Source organism: Cucumis sativus (assembly GCF_000004075.3).
Source record: "Cucumis sativus mitochondrion chromosome 1, complete sequence".
Taxonomy (NCBI): domain Eukaryota; kingdom Viridiplantae; phylum Streptophyta; class Magnoliopsida; order Cucurbitales; family Cucurbitaceae; genus Cucumis; species Cucumis sativus.
Window position 1 is genome coordinate 1,293,602 of NC_016005.1, and position 19,969 is coordinate 1,313,570.

Genomic DNA, 19,969 nt, shown 5'->3' on the forward strand with positions numbered 1-19,969 from the left:
CCCTTTCGTCTTTTCCTCTCTTCTTTCCCCATTTACAGGGGATTGACTAACCCCACGGATATCTTGTCTTAGCTCAGCCTCTTATAGCGAGCAAGCAAAGCCTACTTCTACTTTCTTGGTGGGCCCGCTATTTGATCAGCGGATCATAAATGAGCCCAGCTTCGCTAAACTCGCACGCACCGACTGGCGGTCTTCACGAAAGATTGTTGGCATGCCTCCCATAAGCATAAGAAGAAAGAAGGCTGATAAGGAAACCTATGAGACCGCCTTGTTCTGCCCATAGCGGTGAAGCAGAAACTAAAGGCCCTATACAGATCATGATAATCTATAGTAGAATCATACTCTCAATGTGCTATGCCATAGAAGTGTGGGAAACTACTTCCTTATCTACCCTAGACTAGCTTATGCTATCGGATAGGTCTTATTAGGACGACTTTCCCATTCTTTCCTGCCTTAAGGTGAAATAAGGTCTCTCTTGGGTATTCAAGGTCTAATGTGCTCCCCGACTAGGCTCTGCTTTTGAGGGTGGGCTTGTAGTCTCTCTTACTCCTATAGGTCAGAAAGAGATATATTCAATTTTTCGTATATGACTGACGATTTACCATCAACCTGCTTATATATTAATATTAAGTGAGCAAATTCTTCTCATATTACATTGATCCTCCCCCTAAGTAAATTCTTCTTCTGTAATATATTCTCCTCTGATATAGAATATCTATCTTTCCTTTCATAAATAGGAAGGAAAGGATTTCTCCTCAAATCAAGTCAGTCTTCCGAAAGAAGGGATCAAGAAGTGGTGGTTCAGTCACTTCGGTAGGGGATTCGCGATCCCATCTCTATGGTCTTGCTCTTGATGGTACCTCATCATGGGGGTGCTGCCCAAGCGGAGCTAACTACAGGTCCGAATATACTGCGATCACCCAGACCTTTCTAATACTGAAATCCTGTATACGAAATTTCTTCAGTTGTCGACGCCGCAATATGCGCCTTCTAATGGATAGTCCTACTTCGGTTAATTACGGATAGTCCTACTTCGGTTAATTACGGATGGTCCTACTTCCATATGGATAGTCCTACGGATAAGAATCCTGCGGACTCCGGACTACTTCCCTCCATATGGATGGTCCTACTTCGGTTAATTACGGATGGTCCTACGGATAAATCCTCCGGACTACTTCCATATGGATAGTCCTCCGGATAAATCCTGCGGACTCCGGACTCCGGACTACGGATAAATCCTGCGGACTGCGGACTCCGGACTGCGGACTGCGGACGTAGGACTCCGGACCTAGACACAAAGAAAGAAAGTGAATATGGAAAAAAGAAAGAATGTCATCGTAATTCAACTCCGTTAGGAGTTATTCCACTAAAAAAAAGAGTCATGATAGGTAGTCCGTCCGAAGGACTATTCAATCCATTAGTTTTCGCTTGCACTCCTTTCTTCTTTTCCGCAATATTCTTTGCTCCTAACGTCTGAAACTGCTTTATAAAGGAATTTGGAAAAGCTCGTTTTGGAATAACTCCTACCTATTCCTTGCTCCTCCTCCGGGATCAGGACGGATATTATTGGTAAGACTCCTTCTACGCGGTCTCGCAACTCATATTGCATTGAGCCTCACTACTAATGGATAAAGAAGTCCTTCGGACTCCGGACGGGGGGGATTTCCGCTTGATTTTACCGTAGCCATGAAAGCAAAGGTGGGGTTTGACTCTCTCTCAAGCCCTATTTCTGGATGGAAGTTGGAACCTCCCCACTTTCTTAGTTCAAATGCACAATTTCCCTATCTCTTCTTATGGCTCTTTTGGGCCTAGGCGAGATAGAGTTGTAGATAGGTTTGAATTGCTCTATTGCGAGAAAGAGAAAAGGAGTGAGAGGGGTGTCGCAAGCTCCCTGATTGAGTAGGCAGAAAGGGGTCAGAGCTAGCTGCTGGGCCAGATTGACCTTCAGTAGCTGCTAACAAAGGACCGGATTGACCGCCTCAATGAAGAAGGCGCAAAGAATATTGCGGTGAGTAGGGTATTCAATATGCGAGACCGGAGAAAGAGGTTATGAAATATACTACCCGAAAGCTATAACTTGAAGAGAGAAAGAGTTGACTCGTCCGAAGGCTCAAAGAATTTGACCTATGATCAAGCGAAGAACTGATAACCTGCCGAAACTAAGAAGTTGAGCGGCTTTCCAGTCGAGCTAAATCTCTTCTTTCTTCTCGTTCAAAAGAAACCTACTAAAAAAGAAATACGAAAGCCTACCTGCCAAATTCTGAAAAATAGTCCATTTCTCACATTCATTCACATTCAGTCAAAAGAAGAGACTTGGTCCGGCAAGAGGGATCTCCGGCTTAGGCTCGAGGCTCCTCTTCTTCTTCCTGTGGATTAGTGGAAGGATGTCTCATCCGCTTGAGAGGGTATGCATTCCTTACGCGCGAATTGGATGATTTCTCTTTATCGATTGATTCTGATTCTTTCTACCCAGCCGGCGGGAGTCATCATTTTTGCGTACTCCGGAAGACCTAGGTTTTTAATGATTTACTTGAGTCAAAGACGTGCAGATGAGGCATCCGAGACAGAAAGAAGAAGAAGGACTGAAACCGCCACTGGGTCGAGCATTCGGTCTGAAAGATCTTCTTTATCTCGATCACAGTCAACTTTTGAATAGTTGAGTAAATCATCAAAATGGGGTTCGATCCTTTTGACTTCGTCATAGAGCTCTGCCCTTTTGATCTTTTAGAAAGAGTATTCCAAGTAAGACCAAAATGCAATGAATTTAAGCGGAGGCCTTGTTCAAAGAATATTGAAAGGGATATTGTGCGAGACTGAAAGGAGAGGTGCAAAGAATATTGCGAGGTCATCTGAAACCCTTTTTTTTGATGCGCCTCAGGCGCAAAGAATATTGCGAGATTCATACTATTAAATAAATAGGTTGAGGCGCTTCGGTTAATTACAGATAGTCCTACTTCTGTTAATTACGGATAGTCCTCCGGATAAATCCTGCGGACGTAGGACCCTGGACCTTTCTTTCTTTAATGGATAGTCCTACGGACTCCGGCGCAATGAAATATGCGAGGTCCATATTAACCGAAGATTTAGCCTTCCTTCGGAACCTGCTCAAGAAATAAGGGAAGGAAGCAAGGAGTCAAGTTAAGAATCTCTTCTCTTTCATATTCACTCGAACTCCTAAGGCACCTTTCCTAAGCCAACTACCCTTTTTCTACTTTTTCCGACACTGAATTCTTCTTAGCCTGAACCTAGGCCTTTCCTTTTGGGGAATCGAGCAATCTTCTGATCTCTTCTCTTTGTTTCGGGATCGGGTACAGGCCATGAGCAGTCCCAATCTGCCTTCCTCTCGTAGGACCATAAGAAAAGCCCACTCCGCGGTAAGGCTTGAGGTCTAACCCACGGATGAAATATTCTTTGAACCTATCTCCCCGGCTGTAGATTGAGGTTATCACCTTATTGAGTGGATGGAGATCGGCGGCTAATATGAGTTCATTCTATTTAGAATAGGATAGAATATGCTGAAAGAACCGCTACGTGGGCGACTTTCTCAACAGCAAAATGCCACTTCCTCTGCCCGTAGGTTGTTGAGCCTTTCTTCTTGCACCTTGAATAAAGAGCTTTTTTCGGGAGAAATCCCAGTTGAGGGGAACATAGGCTCCGATCAGGCTCAAGAGAAGGAAGGGCACCTCCCCCTGGCTAACTTACCCTCTACAATCAGGAAAGACTCCACTCCTTCCCTTCGTCTTCTCAGTCAAGCAGTTCCACTCCTAATAGGTCAAGCTGCTTCCAACTTCTTCTTCAACGGGAAACTTCAAGGCAACTGAGACGGATTCTACAGGGGTGGGGTTCCTCTTTAGTAGAAAAAAGCCCTTTCCGGGATCCCGCCTCAAGAGAGAATTCCAAGTCTTACCTATTTTCCCCTAAAGACTCACAGGTTTGGACTCGTCCAAACAATGGCCTGGCCGAGAAAGCAATGTCCGCGACTGATATCTTCTTATCTTATCAACCTATTCGCCGACAAAGCCACTGAAAATTCTTCATTCTTGACTGACTATAGGCTAAGTAGCGAATGCTGTAATCAAGGGCCTGCTTTAATGGTTGCTTCATTGGTTCAGGGGAATTGGCTTGAATCTGAAGCCGGACATAGCGATTGGCGAACCACAACTCGTGCTTAAAGCTTTGAATTTGAGTGGGAAAGAGGGGGTTCATGCTGTGATAGCCAAGCGGGGAGAGATGGAAAGAGGACTAATGCCTTGGCTTAATTTAGCTTCTTGGTTTTCCGGTCATTTTCTGAACATAAAGAGATTTTTCTTATTGTATATTGTCTTTTTACCTTTGACCGATCTCCATTGCTTACAGGAAAGGGAGGAAGAGAGAGAGGAGCTGGTACCAAATCAATAGGTCATTCAATATACGAGAGTTTAGTGTCAGAAATCGGCTTGATTATTTCTCAAAATACCGCTACTGTTGAAAAAGAAAGAATGAAAGAGAAATGCATTATAAAGAACGAAGATCCCAACTAGCACTCATGAACTCATGAACTTCTATAACTCACGATAAAAGATGAGATCTAAGACTGTAAGTTGAATGAATAGGATCGGTAGCTGACTGTAAGTTGAATGAATAGGATCGGTAGCTAGACGGGTCCCCTGACAAGGAGGGAAGAACTCCCAGATCGGTATACGACTTCTCAGGAGATAAAGGGGGATCGAAGCTAGCCTCAAAGACCCAGATCTTTCCGCGCCAGGATCAGTAGAGGCTGGAAGGGAAGTTTCAGTTGCTCTTTCCCAACCAGATAGAAAGGCATAAGGCCTCAGCCCAAGCCGATTGTAGCAGTTCTTTCATCTCTTTCGGAATGAAAAAGAAATGAATCTCGGATGTGTAGTATAAGAAGCTTGCGAGAGTAGGCTCCATAAGACAGGGATATTGTAAGGTTCCCACTCTTTTTGTTTTCTTGAATCTCGTTAATGAACTCACTCTATTCTAAATAGAAGAAAGCATCCCCATAGATAGGATGAAATCATCATAATCCCCTAAGCCCACTGGGAGGAAGGCGAGTGTCCAGGGAACAATCTTGCATAAAGAGGCATCCGTCTCGGCGGTCCATAGAAGCATGAGAAGGAATTCATATCACCTTCTTTGTTGGTGCGCAGCCACTCGACTTAGACGTTAGCGATTGGATCCCCCACTCCTAGGTTGCTTTTTGCTTGATTTAAAGACTCCAAAATCAGAGCTATCCCTAATTAATGTTCAGCTTAGAGCCTCCGTCCTCCTACGCAGCTTCTCAAATTCTTTGACCCGACTCCCCATTCGTTTTTCAACTCTTTTTCTGGAATGAATTCCAGTCTTCTTTCAGGGGCGGGATATGGATGGAAGAGAGAGGGAAGAAAGAGTCCGGTTTCAGAGGCTTGATCCACTTTCTAGGATCATGAAGAAATCCCTAAATGCTTCTTTATACTCTCGCCCAGGTAGGGAGAACTCTTAGATATAAGACGTTTTAGAGAGTTTTGATTCAAATCCATCTCCACCTATGTTGTGCCCTTCCTCCCAAAGCATTCCGGCATCTCTTATTCCAGGTCTCACCCTCTTCAGCAAAGGAGTGGAGAAAGACATGGAATTGGAATTGATAGGGAACCGTAGCCAAGTGGCTAAGGCATAAGTCTGCAAAACTTCTATTCGTCGGTTCGAATCCGACCGGTTCCTACAGCTTAGCCCCATTCCACCCTGACATGGTGTCTGTCTCGAACGGGGGCCTCCGCTTGCTCCTTCGTACCTTTGGCTTAGGCCGCTTTCCCTTCCTGACAGTATTTCTTTTCTGATTAGCACTCTCCTTTTCATGAGAATTTGACTGCTATCCTTGCTTCAGCCTTCGTCTTTCGGCTTTAGGACTCACGGGTATCTCTCAAAAAAAAGGTATTCCGTGATCTTTCCGTCTTTAGTTTAGGTTCATTATGGCAGTTCTTAGTTTCGTCTCTTTATCAGTGAATTCGCTTTCTTAATTGCATATATTCATAAAAGGGTAGTCCTTCCCCCAGGTGCGCCTAAAGTCTGATGATGATCCCTTTCAAAGCCGGTGAAACCATCAGGCTCGACTAAGAAATCAATGCCTCCGACTCCTTCTAGTAACCATCCCCGAAATCCAGGGAGGTCTTCTTTCAGACATGGCGGGCTCCACTCAAATTCTTTGAGCCTTCTCTGCTACCAAATCATAGATCTTCCAGAGAAGACCAAAGCGAATGAGCTCACTCGATTCGCGTCTGATCCTCCATTCTTTCTCATAGACTGATGCTGAAAATCAAAAAAAGATAGGTTCCTTCATTATAATGCATTTCTTACCAATGGACGTACCGAAGCCATCATCCAGTTCCTGAGCAAAGACCACTCAAGGAAGTCCTCTCTTGGAAAGCAAATAATGAGAGCTACTTGACTTCTTTCAGGAAGGAGATAATTCAACCGCTCAGATAAGGAAGAGCGAAAGCTCACTCTACCAAGCCAGAATGATAATGTCTCGTCATTGCCGGGGGCTTGGTGTACATAGCAAGAACCCGCTCAAAGTGAGGAGATCTTGTATGACTGAGTTTGGCAAGGACCCTATAACCCCCACCACCAAGGCATCCTTAATCTTGCCTTTTCATGGATATGGATATTTTTGACATAAAATAAGAAGACCATATGGATGATGGTAAGCAAGCAAAGAAGGAGCGGACATGGTATCAAAATCCATGCGTCCACCCGCGCTTAGCAAACTCAAATCTTTCAGTCGATTAAAGAACTGAACGAAGGTGCACATTTTCACTCCTAATTGAGAAAAGAAACTTCAGCAACTTGGGTATCAGCGATGACAACATCATCACCGAGCACATTGATTGGGACACCACATCAACTAAAGTGGCTTTTGAACGAGACCTATCGGCCCACGGAGCGGGGCAGTTGCTACGGCCATCGATAGTCGGACACCGCGGAGTGGGCCTCTTTCATCCTCTTTCATTCTGCTCTTTCAAAGAGATATAAGGGGTATGAGCTACTCGATCTCGAGAAAATGGCTTTGGATCTCTCTCTACATCTGGAATATCTGTCAGAGGATATGGAACTCAATATCGATCTGAAACGTCGAAGCTTACACTGACTCAAAGGGAGACTGCTTCTAGCCAACATCGGCTATGGATCACGCCCATCATCATAAGGGCATCTCGGTATGGGGTTGGATGGATCATCGGCCCTGGTGATGGCTCCCCAGTAAAGGGAAGAGGAAGGGATGCTATTGGTGCTATCGGTACAGCTCTCCTTATCATCGGCAGATATGCTTTTCTATTTGCGGGGGTCTTTCTTGCTCTTGGTATCGGCTTCTTTCTGGATATGCTTCTGCTTTTACTGATGCTTATGGATGGATTACTTGCTGGATCTCACCCGCTCAAAGAAGATTGAATTTCGAAAGCCAAAGCTACTTATGAGCCCTCCCTTGTCATTGAAGGCGGAGGCTGAATTCATTGAGTTGCGGCTATTCTAAAAGAAACTTATCCACAAAAAGGAAAGTGAAAGCCAAAGCAGATCCACAGCAAGGGTTTCAACTGAAATTTCTCATTCAATCGCCGACCGCTCCGTCTTATCTGATTTTCGCCGACAAAAGTCGCATATTGAATTGCGCCTCCGGAATTCTGATTATTAAGGAGATTCATTCATGAAAGGCATATTTCATTGCGTGAGAAGCCGCGCTGCGAGAGCTACTAAAGCGAGAGGTGAGATGGAATTGAGTAGACTAAGAAGGGGCGAAGCGAACAGGAGTGCAAGTTGGAAGGAGAGGTTCCATAAGACAGGGATATTGTGGGCGAGACCAAGGAGGGAGAGAGATGAGGTCTACGGATTATCCTACATAAATTAGTTCTTGGAAAGACTACGAGGCGCATCAGCGGAAACTCAGACCTAAATCACTAACTAAATAAGGGGTCATATCACGAACGGGAAGCGAAGGCATACACTGACCATAGCCGGAGAGGAAAGGAGCTCAGCAGCTTGACCCGCCTTTCAGTTTCTTGGGTGTGAAAGGATAGGTTATCGGCCTATTACCTATAGGAGAAATGCTGGCATTGATAGACTTAGAGGTGAAATTCTCCGTTTCGGAAAGAGCTAACTCATCTTCTTCTTTTTAATAGGCAGAAAGGCGAGATGGAAAATTGGCTGAACATGATAGAAGCAAGGCGCAAAAACAAGGGTGCAGATGACTATCCATTAGAGAATTTGACTTTGGAGGAGTATGAAATCTGGGTTAATATGGATAGTCCTTCGGACGGGATATTCTTGAGAGTCATGAACTCTATTAAAAAGGACTGCCGATTGAAAAGACTATTATCAATCTTCAAATCTCCGCGGCTGAATTCATATTCCTCGACTTCGTAGAAGGAGATAGAAATCAATGAACGAGTACAATGAACAAGGGCTCTTCTTCTTAAACTACTTTCAGTCGGAGAGAGAAGAAATAAGACGTAGTAGGAGTTGATGATTGTACCGCGTAGTGGGTCACTTTATTCAGTAGAAAGAGAATAGTCATTTTGAAGGTTTTGACATAGTGAAAAATCAGTCAAAAAAGATCTTTTATCGTTAGCTATCGAAATCTTCTTTGAGCCCGTAGTTAGGAGTATTAAGACCGGAGGACCATCAAAGAAAGGTCCAGGGTCCGGAGTCCGCAGGATTCTTATCCGGAGTCCGGAGGATTTATCCGTAGGACCATCCGTAATTAACCGAAGTAGTCCTACGTCCGGAGGATTCTTATCCGTAGGACTATCCATATGGAAGTAGGACCATCCGTAATTAACCGAAGCAGTCCGCAGGGCCAAAGAAAGGTCCAGGTGATTTATCCGTAGGACCATCCATATGGGCCAAAGAAAGGTCCAGGTGATTTATCCGTAGGACCATCCGTAATTAACAGAAGTAGTCCTACGTCCGGAGGATTCTTATCCGTAGGACTATCCATATGGAAGTAGGACCATCCGTAATTAACCGAAGTAGGACCATCCATATGGAAGGAAGTAGGACTATCCATCCATATTAACCTTTGGTCCAGGCGCAGGCGCAAAGAAAGAAGCTCATTAACTCGAATTCAAGAATCATTATGATTGAATCACCCATAACCTGGAGGGAAATCCAGAATAGACCTCTCAGTATCCGGACCATAAACTCAAACTAGAAGTCTTCATTGATTTTCCCTGTCCTAGGAGTTCTTCTTTCATTGCGTTTTCCCGGCTTTTTTGCTTCTAAATGTGACTTTTGTTAATCTTGATATTTAACGATAATTGTCTAATTTTGACGGATTTTTCATGATTTCTTGCTACTTTATAGGCCCAAAACCTAGCATTTTCTTGTATTTCCCTCCGCGAAGGACTAGTCTGAAATCTAGCAGATTAATCTGAAATCTAGCAGATTCATAATTCTTCTTGAATTCGAGTTAATGAGCCCGTAGTTAGGAGTATTAAGACCGGTCCTACGTCCATTTATCCTCCGGACTATCCGTAATTAACCGAAGGAGGACTTTCCGTAATTAACCGAACTTTGCGCCTGCGGGATAAAAAAGAGAAAATTCTTTGCTCCTCATCTGGACCCGTCCTCCGGACTTGTTTATCCATTAAATAGCGGGAGGCTCCATAAGACAGGGATATTGTAGGCGGTCGATGAGTTCTATAAAGATAGGTTCAAAAATCAAGCCTCAAATTCGCAATATTCTTTGCACCGCTCCGTGGGTTCCAGAAATTCAATGGATCTAATGGACACTAATCTGGAGCTTGATTTCTCTTGGACTTTCTCACGCAATATGCTTTGCGCCGCTCCGTGGGCTTACCTTTCAGTCGAGCCCTCCTACGGTCTCATTGATAAGGACATCTTTGCAAATGAAGAGCGGGAATTACCTTTTCTCTTCGGGTTAGCTAAGAGTTGCCGGAGGCTTGAAGTCGGATACTTTACTTCAAGGTTAAAGAAATCTTCAACATCTGCAAATTTAGCGTTAGCGTTCTGAGCTAGCCAAGAAGTTTCTCTATAATATAGAGGAAAAATTATGCAATCTAACGACACTAAGAACCTAGAGTCACCGCGGAGTGGGAAGGTTCATTCTTTCTGTCCCAATCGGGAAGAGAGAAAAGAAAGGTAATTCTTCCCCCTATTTATTTATGGATGTCATTGACTCTTAGGCGGAGGACTATGAAACCTATTACTTTGAGAAGCGAGGCTGAAAGCCTCTGATGTACACAAATTGAATAAGAAAAGCACCAGGACGGAGAGTTACATCATCATATTGCTCTCCTTACCTTAATTAGAATGCTTCAAGACATAATGCGAGAACCCGAATAAGAGAAGCCTGAGATTCAAAATCAAGCTCCACTGTCTCACTTTGAATAAAGGTTGGACCACTCTCTGTGGCTATGTTACAAAGCAAGGAGTTCGCCCGTGGTAACTGGGGAAAGTTCTCGCTAAATGACATATTAAGGGAAGCCGAAGCTTCCAGAAACGCCGGTCATGAGCACGGCGCTCAAGCAGGAGCGTATGAAGCGGATCTTCAAAAAGATAGATAGTTACGACAATTTCCTACATCTAAGGAAAGATCCGGAGATCGCGGAGCTCCTCTTATCCAAATACAGCACCGTGAGGATGGGAAGACTCACAGCGCATGAAGATGCAGGAGATATCAGCTATGGAGCTACGAGTAGCCTATCTCTCAGGGAAAGGGCGGCCCCAAGAATAGACCGCAGAGCTCTTGCAAGAAAAGTACCTAATGCGTCATTGGATAGCCACAAACCTTGTCTTCCAGAGGCCTATAAAGACAAAGCAGCTCTTTGTCTATGGTCCGCCAAGTACACAGAAAACCCTACGGAGCAGCGCGGAGGCTATATTCATGCGATACTCACCCTACTGGGCAGGAGTGCAGGCTAGATGGAAAGTATGAGAGAACTTTTCTCAAAAAGGCTAATGTACCCTAAGATGGGAAACCGGATTCCAGGAAGCTTCACCAATGAGGACACGCCCTGGTCAAAACGCGTAATGCCCTGAAACTTCTATTCCAAATAGAAGGATCAATGCGGAATATTGCGGGTTTGCGTGAGAGGATCGTGGCAACCTTGTACGGTTGCATGTGCGGCCGCCTATGGGCAGATCGTGGGAAATCCACGACTGAAATACTATCAACGGAGAACAAGCTGTAGAAATACCTGTAAACGACCCCTCCTCGGAGCTTCTAATGGATAAAGACTCATCCAGAGCTTGATTTTAGCTGGCGCTACAATATCCCTGTCTTATTTTTCGTGGAATAAGACTCAAGAGGAGCGGTCCTCTGGACCTTTTTTATCCGTCCGAAGTCCTCGCAATATTCTTTGCGCCTGTCTGTCCTTCGCATATTTCATTGCGCCTCAGTCCTATTCAACCCATGGAATTGAAAGTCTAATCTTTCTTTGGGTCCTCCGTTTTAGAGTCCTACGGATAAATCCTCCGGACCTGTCTTATGGCACCTCTCTTAGTCGAGCTGCTTCGCACCTGGAAGTCTCGTCAATATTCTTTTCACCTTCGGTTCAATTATTTTGGAGGGCTCAAAGAATTTGAGACGAGTGCAAGCAGTTTCATTCTCAGTTTCAGTACTCTAAGCAAGGTAATTCTCAGAGTCATCTGTCTATCCCGTTAAGGGGCAGGTGTTCAGCCGGAGACAAGAAAGGGCTCGACTTCCTTTGGGGATTATCCCTTGAATCAGTGGGAGTTGGTCTTGCAGTAGCAGTTCTTGTTCCAGTTTCATAGGTTGAATGATCTCTTTCGTAAGGCAAAAAGGCTGATTTCTCTATTTGGAATATCTGTCCCATTATTTCAAAGTAAAGGAAAGCCTTTAGATGCGCTCAAGCGCCCAACTGGGCTCGAAAGCTGCGAAAAAAGTCTCGCTGTGAAATCGGTGTGGTGAGGTATTGGAAGTGTTCAGCGAATCGAGAGAAAGACAAGAAAGTGAAAGGCAGAGCTTCCGCAAAACGAGGTAGGTAGCTTTCGCTAATGAGAGATGGCTTTGGGGATTAGGTCTCCAAATTCATGGAATTTCTTTTCTCTTTCTATATATGAGAAGCAAAGATGCACAGAGCAACCCGACCGAAGGCGCTGAAGGAGGGCAAGTGGTCCACTCTCTCATCTACAACAGAAGATCAACCCCTTGTCCAAACTGAAGATAAAGTTCATATGGACCTGATCTCAAATCCCCTAATGGATAGTCCTTCGGACCTGTCTTATGGCACCGCGGAGTGGTCCGGAGGCGCAATTCAATATGCGACTTTGAACCGGAGGTTCAATGCCCACGGAGCGGGAGAGGTCTCGTCTTTTCCGCTGACTCCCACTTTTTCTTTCTGTATTTGCTTAGTCTTTGCTTTGTTCTTTTCCCCTTTCCACTTGTACTTCCACTTTCTTCCTTTTTGATATCGCTTTTCTTCTTTCAGTTGCCTTCCTTCCTTTCTCCCCTCTGATTTTATGGATGCCCCTCCCTTTAGACTTGCAGTAAAGCTGAACAAGTTGACTCAGCTTGCGCTTGGCTTCACTGCCTTGACTATCAGAGAGAGGAATTGCTAAATAGACAGAGAGTAGTACCATAGGCTTTCTTCTTTTTAGCTAGTGAAAGAGGGCAATATTCTTTGCGCCTTCCATCTGCCTGCTTTCTTTGACTGCAACCATGCTTGCCAGAGTTCTTGCTTCCCTTTTTCGGCCCCAGCCACATACCGGTTAGCGAGGAGATTGGTCTAAGATGGCTAGTTGCTTGTACTTTAATCGAGAAAAAGTTGGAGATATGAGAGAAATTCTTTTCTTTCTTTGGGATAAATTGCCAATTCCATGAAAGCATTTGCCTTAATGAAAAAAGGGGATCCTATTGACCTAGGATAATAAGCTCATGAGCTTAGTCTTACTTCACCAGAAAGGAAAGAAGACTTCCATCTCCAAGTTGAACTCAGACCTAGCTCCCTTCTTTATATCGCCTCTGCTGGTCATTCTGCTTTGAAACTATGGGAAATGAATTAGATAAATCAGCCTTTCTTTCTATAAAGAGATATATAGCTCATTCCCGATCTCACTACTTCGCAAATTCTTTGCTCCTTCTCTTTGTTCAAGAAGGGCTACGTGGGCGACTGCTGAAACTGGGTCCCGCACCCCTATTTATTTATGGATGTCATTGAGCGGAGGACCTCGATCATTCTTTGAGGACGGAAGCTTGATAAAGTCAGAAGGCGCAAAGAATATTGCCCTTTTTGAAAGGCACCAAAAACAAAGGCGCAAAGAATATTGCGTTAGAAATCAGTGGAATTAATCAGTCCTCCGCCTAAGAGCGCAAACCAAAGGCAAAGGACGCGTCGGACTCCCGGACCTCTTTATATCCACAGGAAAAGCTTGATAAAGTCAGAAGGCGCAAAGACGCAATATTCTTTGTTTTTGGCTAGGCTTTCTTTCTTCTTGTCTTTTATTGCTCCTAACCCCGAAAGAGGTGGGGTTCCTTCTAACCTCTCCTCTTCCCCACGTAGCGGTCGAGACTATTCTACTCTTTCCGGATAGATTCTGTTCTTTGTCTTTCTCAAATTCTTTGAGCATCGACCGCCTACAAGATCCAGTCAATTAATGTAGTGGGCTGACTTTGCGCCTCAGTCGCAGCTCCTTTCAGTTCTCCGCAATATTCCCCATATTAAGCTACGGAGGCCAGACAGGTCCGAAGGACTATCCATATTAACCCGTCTGTCATCTGGTCCCTTTGATTTTCTTCTTTGCTCCTAACTACTAATGGAAAGGACCCACGGAGCGGTGCAAAGAATATTGCGAAGGACAGACAGGTCCGAAGGACTATCCATATTAACATTAACCCGTCTGTCCTTCGGTCTTAATACTCCTAACTACGGGGGATATTCTTGTAATTAATTGACTGGATCTTGTTTGCGTGAGGTGCAAAGAATATTGCGATGTAGGCTCGACAGGGATATTCTTGGATTTCAGACTCGCGTAGGCGCAGTTGCGCAAAGAATATTGCGAAAACGTAGGTGCAAAGATCTATGGCCCAATTATAAGGGGTCCAGATGACTATCCATTAGGGAATGTGAGAAGCTCCTTAACAGGAGTGCGGAGTCTGAAATCCCGGGTTAATATGGATAGTCCTTCGGACGTCCGAAGGACTCTAAAAAGGAGCCTAACGGAGGCTCAAAGAATATTGAGGTTAGGAGCATTGAATTTATAGAGAATAGTCCGGAGGACCTCCTTCAGCATAATCTATGAATGATCGGTTTCATATTGCGGAAAAGAAGAAAGGCTCTTTTCATATTGAGAAATCCCGTCCTTCGGACAGACGGGTTAATATGGATAGTCCTTCGGACCTGTCTGTCCTTCGGACTGGAGCCAGAAAAAAAAGGGCAATATTCTTTGCGCCTTCTGACTGCTAACCTCTGCGGTCAGTCCTTCGGACCAGGTGCGCGAAGCGAAGCGACTGGAAGGATAGAAGCAGCTCGACTAAGAAGGAGAGGCGCCATAAGACAGGTCCGGAGTCCGCAGTCCGCAGGATTTATCCGTAGTCCTACGTCCGGAGTCCGCAGGGCCAAAGAAAGGTCCAGGGTCCGGAGTCCGCAGGATTCTTATCCGGAGTCCGGAGGATTTATCCGTAGGACCATCCGTAATTAACCGAAGTAGGACTATCCATATGGAAGTAGGACCATCCGTAATTAACAGAAGTAGGACTCTAAAACGGAGGACCCAAAGAAAGATTAGATTTTAGGCGAAGGACTGATTAATTCCACTAATATTTCGGAGGACTTGTTAATGGAACTGATTGTAGTAGGCGTCGGACAACTCATTCATTCTATTTAGACCTCAATGAAGAATATTGATGATCTCTCGCTATCGGATATCAAGAGTATTCCAAAGATTACTATCCTGTTCAAGTCTCGTTTTTGACTAATGGGATGCCTTTTTTCATTTTCATCAGCCAAGGTCAAGACCTGCTAGTCCTACCACGTTAAGGGAGAGCACCCAACTTGCTTGTTGACACGTGAGGGAAAATAGGAGTCAGAGGTGGGAGGATTTACCACGTTAGCCCTATGGTAGTGATGGTTGGTCTTTTAGATATTATGTCCTTTGAGTGCCTTTTGCGCGCTTAGCCTCGGAAAGAAAGAGGTGCTTCTACAGCGCTTTGGTGCTAAAACCTAAAACTAGGCTCAATTCGGAAACTGAAACGAAGAAATTCCCACGCAATATTCTTTGCCTGAAATTTGAAGGAGTCTTAAGACCTCGCATATTTCATTGCGCCTTCGCATATTTCATTGCGCCTCAGTCCTATCCATTAGGAATTAAACTGCGCTAGTAGGATAGATACGGCAAGATCTTTCACTTTCTTCCTTGACCTTCCGGCACTGGGCGGGCTTGTAGACTATTTCATTCCAAATCGTCGCCCCTTTCCTTATCTACCGTGTGCCTATTTGCTTTCTTTCATAGGCAAATTTCTTTGTCGGTGGCAACATCGGCATGCGTTATATAAGACTTTAAGCGCACCTTCACTACAAGACTGCCAGAACCGTCACGGGCTTCTTCTGGAACGAGGCGCAAAGAATATATAGAATAAAGGAGAGGAGTGGAACTGCTCGACTGTAAGGAGAGGAGTGGAACTGCTCGACTGTAAGGAGAGGAGTCCTTTTTCCGTAGGTTGATGCTTTGTATCGCACGCTTCTTCTATTTTTCTATATAGTGTGAACACCTTGCCCCCTATTCATTAGTTCCAAGAAAGGGGCCGTTCACGTCGCCGGTTTTTGATCTAGTTGCAATAAAATAAGTTCGCTTTTTTTCGTCGAGATTGGGTTGGTGTGAAGCCTCAGTACAAGATCGAAAAGAATGCATAGCATTCCAAGTGAGATGCCCAAGATAAAAGGAACGAGGGGAAGAATCAATGACGGAGGACGCTCATTCTAATGGACCTCGCATATTTCATTGCGCCTTCGCAATATTCTTTGCACCGCTCCGTGGGTCCTATCCATTAGACTGCACCTCGCAATATTCTTTGCGCCTGGAAGTCTAGTCAATATTCTTTTCACCTCCGGACTATCCATATTAACCCACTAAAAAAGCGAAGGACTGCTAACCTCTGCGGTCAGTCCTTCGGACCAGGTGAGTCAGAAACATTAACTTTAGGCAGATCCCCCCTTATTCTTAAATAGTGGGACTTCTCGCAATATTCTTTGCGCCTCTCAACAATATCCCTGTCTTATGGCACCTTCTGCTTCATGATTTTGGATAGCCAATTATATAGAATCTTTGACCCTTTGTTCATTGCCTTGATAGGCTTGGAGTTGATTCCACTTTTGTCTCTTCTTTAGGCTTTCTCAATATTCTTTTCACCTTGCCTCGTCCGGAGGACTATCCATATTAACCTGTCTAGCCTTCGGACTGGTCCGGAGGCGCAAAGAATATTGCCCATTAGAACTTTTTTCAATCAAAAAGCGTGAGGATCATTCTCAACTCTCGATGTTAGAAGGTGCAAAATCAATGGGTGCCGGAGCTGCTACAATTGCTTCAGCGGGAGCTGCTGTCGGTATTGGAAACGTCTTCAGTTCTTTGATCCATTCCGTGGCGCGAAATCCATCATTGGCTAAACAATCATTTGGTTATGCCATTTTGGGCTTTGCTCTAACCGAAGCTATTGCATTGTTTGCTCTAATGATGGCCTTTTTGATCTCATTCGTATTCCGATCTCAAAGGTTTCAGTCTCATAAAGCAAGACCTCCGAAATATTAGTGGAATCTTTGAATAGTCCTTCGCCTCATTCTAATGGACCAACAACAGTTCTTCCCGCTGATTTTCATTGCGCCTGGACCTTTGTTTTTGGAATAATTGACCCCCTCCGTTAGGCGCAAAGAATATTGCGAGAGTCCTGATCCTTTATAAAGCAGTTTCAGACGTTAGGAGCAAAGAATATTGCGAGACCGGTCCGTCCTCCGGACTCAAGGATTCCGCTAAAGTTTAGGGAATTTAGGAGCTATTCCAAAACGAGCTGTTAAATTCCCCCACGGAGCGGTATCTAATGTTTCAGACGTTAGGCGCAAAGAATATTGCGAGACCGCGTAGAAGGAGTCTTATTCCAATAATATCCGTAATGATCCTTTCTTTATAAAGCCGTTTTTTTCGGAGTATTAGGAACCGGCTTAAATAGGCGACTCATGATTCCACTAAATAGTTAGGCTCCATAAGACAGGTCCGAAGGCGTCACAGGTTAATATGGATAGGACTGAGGTCTTAAGACTCCTAACTACTAATGGAAAGGACTGAGGACGTCCGAAGGACTCTAAAGAGGACGGGGGTGAGGCGCAAAGAATTTGCGATGCGTTCCAAAAAAAAGCTGTGAAATCCCCACGGTGCGGTGCAAATCTTCTTATAGATTATGCTGAAGGAGGATCAATGAAATTTGATGAGTCATGATCCCGAAAAAGACTGCCACTCCGCGGTTCAATTCAATATTCAAGGCGGAGGTTCAAAGTCGCATATTGAATTGCGCCTCCTTCTAATGGATAGTCCTACGGATAAATCCTCCGGACTACTTCGGTTAATTACGGATGGTCCTACTTCTGTTAATTACGGATGGTCCTACGGATAAATCCTCCGGACTACTTCCCTCCATATGGATGGTCCTACGGATAAATCACCTGGACCTTTCTTTGGCCCTGCGGACTCCGGACTGTTAAGGCTCAAAGAAGATTTCGAAATCCATATATATAAAAAAGGCTAGGCGAAAGGCGCGAAGCGAAGCGCATGAAATTCAGAGGTGCAAAGAAGAAAGAAAGAAGAGAATGGCGATCAGAAGATTGAGAAATCCATATTTGTGGATAAGAGAGGTCCTTCGGACTGGTAGATTTCAGACGATAGAGGTGCAAAGAAGAAAGAAGAGAGTTGCGTGAGAAAGTCAAATAATAGCTATTAATACTCCTACAATATCCCTGTCTTATGGAGCCTTAGTCGTATTCCAAAAAATAGCCGTTTTCAAAGTCAATGACATCGGTTTTTAGTCAGCTAAAGATATTCTTTCTTCCCGCTCCGTGGGCTTAACGGTTCAATGAACAAGGGGTGTAGTTCCTCCGCAATATTCTTTGCGCCTTCGCCTCGCAATATTCTTTGCTCCTAACTACGGGGGTACGATCTAACTAAAAGGATTCCACATTCAAGAGGACCGGACACCTGAGTCGAGTAATGGGAAGCGGGCTAGTCCCCGAAAATGCTCGTTCCTGTTGGGGCTTACAATGAACCTTGTGACTCTAACTCTTCTTCAAAAAAAGCCTCTCTATATTAGCGGATCAGTCTTTACTTATCTCAAGCAATGTCCATCCCATGCCTTTCTTGGTTGGACCAACCCAACCGGCGATTTCCGACAAGTCTTTCTTCATTTTTCTTGAAAGAAGCGGAACTACAGGGATGAAATGAAAAGTGTTTCTGACTCTTACGCCCAACAGCCCACTTGAGCAATTTGCCATTCTCCCATTGATTCCTATGCATATAGGAAACTATTATTTCTCATTCACAAATCCATCTTTGTTTATGCTGCTAACTCTCAGTTTGGTCCTACTTCTGCTTCATTTTGTTACTAAAAACGGAGGAGGAAACTCAGTACCAAATGCTTGGCAATCCTTGGTAGAGCTTATTTATGATTTCGTCCCGAACCTGGTAAACGAACAAATAGGTGGTCTTTCCGGAAATGTGAAACAAAAGTTTTTCCCTCGCATCTTGGTCACTTTGACTTTTTCGTTATTTCGTAATCCCCAGGGTATGATACCTTATAGCTTCACAGTTACAAGTCATTTTCTCATTACTTTGGGTCTCTCATTTTCTCTTTTTATTGGTATTACTATAGTGGGATTTCAAAGAAATGGGCTTCATTTTTTCAGTTTTTTATTACCCGCAGGAGTCCCACTGCCATTAGCACCTTTTTTAGTACTCCTTGAGCTAATCCCTCATTGTTTTCGCGCATTAAGCTCAGGAATACGTTTATTTGCTAATATGATGGCCGGTCATAGTTCAGTAAAGATTTTAAGTGGGTCCGCTTGGACTATGCTATGTATGAATAATATTCTCTATTTCATAGGAGATCCTGGTCCTTTATTTATAGTTCTTGCATTAACCGGTTTGGAATTAGGTGTAGCTATATCACAAGCTCATGTTTCTACGATCTCAATCTGTATTTACTTGAATGATGCTACAAATCTCCATCAAAATGGTTATTTATTTATAATTGAACAAAAGCGAAAATCAAGCTCCAGATCCTAGGCTAAAATCAAGGCGGTCGATCGAGTGGAAGAGTGGAAATAAGGCATGTCCGGATAAGTCAATGTTCTCAAATTCAGGCTCAAGATGAGATTCTTTCTTTTCTGGCCTTAGGCGCAAAGAATATTGCGATGCGATTGCCTTCTATATATTCTTTGCACCTTCGGACCGGCAAAAAGAAAGGTCAAGATGACATTCTTGATTTAGGAGCGAAGCATGAAAAGAAGAGATAAATAAAGTGTTAAGGAGCGCAATCAATGAACAAAGGAGGTCGGATCGTCCTTTAAGTTTCATGGCTTTCCTGAGAAGGAGCTTCAAGCTCTCACTCAGATACATCGGGTCAGACATAAGAAGGGGAGGGCCAGTATGATCTCTTTCCGTTGAGGATCAAAGTCGCATATTTCATTGCGCCTCCTTCGGTTAATTACGGATGGTCCTACTTCCATATGGATAGTCCTACGGATAAGAATCCTCCGGACTCCGGACTACTTCGGTTAATTACGGATGGTCCTACGGATAAATCACCTGGACCTTTCTTTGGCCCATATGGATGGTCCTACGGATAAATCACCTGGACCTTTCTTTGGCCCTGCGGACTGCGGACTCCGGACTACGGATAAATCCTGCTTCTAATGGATAGTCCTACTTCCATATGGATAGTCCTACGGATAAGAATCCTCCGGACGTAGGACCCTGGACCTTT

At 44.3% G+C, this 19,969-nt stretch overlaps 2 protein-coding genes and 1 non-coding gene across 3 annotated transcripts, besides 1 other annotated feature; all 3 read left to right on the forward strand.

Moving 5' to 3' along the window:
- The first annotated feature begins 5,627 nt into the window (after positions 1-5,627).
- On the forward strand, positions 5,628-5,700 carry trnC-GCA. Its single transcript has one exon. It is a non-coding gene; the product is annotated as a tRNA-Cys (tRNA).
- A 7,149-nt stretch (positions 5,701-12,849) lies between these two features.
- Positions 12,850-12,964: a sequence feature (chloroplast-like DNA).
- Positions 12,965-16,482: 3,518 nt separating this feature from the next.
- Positions 16,483-16,707, forward strand: atp9 (ATPase subunit 9). Its single transcript is given in 1 exon segment — positions 16,483-16,707. A coding segment is annotated over 1 exon segment (225 nt).
- A 1,740-nt stretch (positions 16,708-18,447) lies between these two features.
- atp6 (ATPase subunit 6) lies at positions 18,448-19,215 on the forward strand. Its single transcript is given in 1 exon segment — positions 18,448-19,215. A coding segment is annotated over 1 exon segment (768 nt).
- Positions 19,216-19,969: the final 754 nt, after the last annotated feature.